This window comes from Otolemur garnettii, unplaced genomic scaffold, assembly GCF_000181295.1.
Source record: "Otolemur garnettii isolate 467f Iridium unplaced genomic scaffold, OtoGar3 scaffold00041, whole genome shotgun sequence".
Lineage (NCBI taxonomy): Eukaryota > Metazoa > Chordata > Mammalia > Primates > Galagidae > Otolemur > Otolemur garnettii.
In genome coordinates, this window is record NW_003852436.1 from 13,371,102 (window position 1) to 13,374,848 (window position 3,747).

Here is a 3,747-nt window from a genome sequence, read left to right on the forward strand (position 1 = left end):
CCTCCGCCTCCCAAGTAGCTGGGACCACAGGCGCCCGCCACAACGCCCGGCTATTTTTTGGTTGCAGCTGTCATTGTTGTTTGGCGGGTCCAGGCTGAGGATTCGAACCCGCCACCTAAGGTGTACGTGGCTGGCGCCTTAGCCGGTTGAGCTATAGGCGCCGAGCCCAGTTGTTCATTTTTATGCTTTCAGTAGTTCTGGATATCTACCTGGGGAGAAAAGCTTGAAGAGTCTAAATCATGTAGTTACGTATCTGTATTTAACGTGGCTGTATCCTAGCTAAAGAAAGTTCGTGTTATTTGTCTTGAAATGACTACAGATGCTGAGGCATTTAGTTAACTAACCCAAGTTTATAGCTGTGACCTCTCGCATCTCTAAACTTACTAAGAAAGTTAGAGCTCTTTTCTCACTTTGCACCATAACAGAGAGCTCAAAACCCTGGTTGTCTAATGGGTTTAATTTCACTGGTCTTTAACTTTTTATGAAGATCCTAATTGCTAGTCAATTTTTATTTATTTTGTTCAGTATGTCTGCCTAATACAATGTACTTTAAAAAAATACTGGGACTAAGGATAGGAGAAGGGAAGGCTAATATTTGGTTTATGACCATGATTTTTACCCAATGTGCTATGAAAAATTTAAAAAATCATTAATTAAATTATTTTCAAAAGAAGTTCAAAGTACAGTAAGTATATTCTTCTTTTTACTCCTTTTTTTGGTTCAACATAATTTAAGTTGTGATGTGAAAGCTGAACTATAGATTCAAGTGTGCCATGAGATTAAAAAGAAAAAAGATTGAGTTTCATATGTACCCTAGTAAGATGAGAAGATAGATGGTAGATCTTACCTACTAAGATCTTACTCAATGTAGAATATAAATGTCTTAATACAATAACTAAGAAAATGCCATGAAAGCTATGTTAACCAGTTTGATGAAAATATTTCAGATTGTATATAAAACCAGCACATTGTACCCCATGACTGCATTAATGTACACAGGTATCATATAATTTAAAAAAAAAAGGTTGAAAAACACTGGCCTATGGCATTCCGCATAAATGTCATCTTGACTTTTACGACATATCAACATGTTTGCACATTGGTTGTTCTCTGAATTTGAGTACAGCTAGAACCATGTTAGAGACACTTGGATATGTGGATGTGGAAGAAGATGGAAAGGAAAGATGTGAGACTTGAGTCCCTTCCGAAGCAAAAGGGCTTAGTGACAACCTTGCCCTTCAGTTGGCTTGTTCTTCGATACATCCTTTTAGATTGTTAGATGCTGATCAGTTTGGGGATTTTCGATACTGATAAATCAAGGGTACAGACTATCTGTTAATAGAAATTGTCAAAAAGAAAGTCTATGAAAGACAGTATATCAAAGAGGCCATTCTGAGTGGCTAACTGGTACCTGCCTTTCAGGTAATTCCAGCAATGGGGAAAACTTCCTTCAGAATTATTTTCTTACCTACCGAAGAAGGAAGCATTGAAAGTTCTTTATTTATTAATACCTCTTCGTATGGAGTCCTTTCCTATCATGTGAGTAACTTTCTCTTTCGTCACATAATTTGGGTGTTGACTTAACAGACAGGGGTTTGGATATTTTGAAAAAGACTTTTGGAAATGTTTCCACCTGGTTTATGTCATTACAGTAGAGACGTTTAGTGATGTTAAACACACCAGCGTTTACCTTTTCTGCCTGACCTGCCACAATTAGCTGTCCTCAGTACAGACCACAGAGCTCTATCTCTGTCTTGGATCTTTGAAGCGTATTAGAACAAAACAAAGAAGTCTATCATACACGTTTCCTAGTATAAAATCCTGTATAGCAGGCTTCTAGCAGCCTTGGCTCTCACCTTGCAAATGGCTCAGAGGGAGGGGGCTGTGAGCTGTAAGGGTAACCCGTGGTGATTTTCCCTCCTTTCCCCATTTGGCTCGGGAATATTGCTCATCAGGAGACATTGATTGTGTACTTGGGGACCAGTTCCCAGGGAGCTCAATATTCCTATCAAGGTACTAGGAAGGGAACATGAAGAATCTTGGTGGTGGTGTTCACAAAGGTAGTTAGGAATCTTTAGCGTAAGTGGGAATAGTGGCATCTTTAACAGGATGTAGCAGCAAGTAATTTAAGTGCTAAGATCAGTCATTTTTGCAGTTAATTCTTACTGGAGCCCATTAAATGGGAGTCCTGTATCAGAAGAGTTGCCTGCTTGTGCAAAAGATTTGCTACAAGGTGAAACAACAACTCAAATACAGAAATATTCATTGAGTTTTTTGTAGATGAAGAGTAATATAATTGGATTGGTGGATTCTTGAAGGTGATAGTGATAAATACGGCTTTCCTTTGAAGAGATGTTTTAGGATTATGGCAAATGTGTTTTAAAACTCAGAGGAACAATTCTTTCTCTTTCTGCAGGTATCTGGAATTGGCACTCGCAGAATCTCTCCAGAAGGGTCTGCAAAGCAGCTACCAAATGCTTATTTTCTGCTTCCTCAAATCCAGAGCATTCAGCTGTCACAAATGCAGGTCATTTTAATAGATTTACTTTGAATGCTAGTAGACACTATACGTTGTAGCCCTTCCATTTATGTATCTTTTGCAGAGTGTGTACAGCCCTTTTTACATATTCAAAATTGGGTTTTACTGTTTCCTGCTTTTTGAAAAAATCCTGATGTATTTATAGAAATACTATACATACGTAAAGTGTCAGTGGAATCTACATAATATCTTTCTTTTGAGACAGGCTAACTCTGTCATCTTTGCTAGAGTGCCATGATGTCAGCCTAGCTCACAGTAACCTCAAACTCCTCGGTGTAAGGGATCCTTCTGCCTCAGCCTCCCAGTAGCTGGGACTATAGGTCCCCCACCATAGACACCTCTCTATTTTTAGTAAAGAAGGAGTTTTGCTCTTGCTTAGACTAGTCTAGAACTCCTGAGCGCAAGAGATCCTCCTACCTGGGCCTCCCAGAGTGTGAGGATTATAGGTGTGAACAACTACACCTGGCTTCACATAATGTCTTTCTAATGGCTGTGGGGTCACAGTGTTGATATTCCAAACTGTACTTAATTCTTTTGTTGGCCATTTGAAATACTTCCTGTTTTTCATTACTATTATTACTACTAGACCTTATACCTATTTTATGAGTTCCTTTTTTTTCCATTTTGAATCGTCTGTTTCCTTGGGGGTATGTTTCATAAAGAGGAGCAATCTGTAGTCAAACTATGAAACATTTTATAGAGCTGTGAACTCTGGCTAGGTTACTGTTCAGGAGACTGAAGCATTGCAGTCCACATGATGACACCCCTCTAAGGGTGTCTTGCTTTCTTTCTCCTCTCCTGTTCCTAGTCCTGCCTGGGTGTGGTTTAGTGGGAAGAAACATTTTGATATTATAGTAGATGTATAACGATAATTTAAAAATTGTTTAGTATGTGTTTCGTTGAAAGCTCATAAAGTTAGCCGCTTTTTCCTTTGGATTATCCATATTACCTTGTAACTTTGGATTACTTTGATAATTGTGAAAAAAGCTCTTGAACCAATATATTATGAACCTGACATACTCCATTCTTACTGATTTATAAAGAACGTTGCTTCATGCTTGGCGCCTGTGGCTCAAGTGGCTAAGGCGCCAGCCACATACACCTAAGGTGGCGGGTTCGAATCCATCCCGGCCTGCCAAACAACAATGATGGCTGCAACCAAAAAAATGGCCAAGAGTTGTGGCGGGCGCCTGTAGTCCCAGCTACTC

General features: G+C 39.3%; 1 protein-coding gene across 7 annotated transcripts in view; it reads left to right on the top strand.

Moving 5' to 3' along the window:
- Positions 1–3,747, top strand: part of TMEM131L (transmembrane 131 like) — a 185,707-nt gene that overhangs the window by 94,612 nt on the left and 87,348 nt on the right. For all 7 annotated transcript variants that reach the window (XM_023513471.1, XM_023513472.1, XM_023513473.1 and 4 more), the window contains 2 exons: positions 1,423–1,539; positions 2,417–2,527. In XM_023513471.1, the coding sequence (XP_023369239.1) occupies positions 1,423–1,539; positions 2,417–2,527 (228 nt within the window). The remainder of the gene's footprint in view (positions 1–1,422; positions 1,540–2,416; positions 2,528–3,747) is intronic.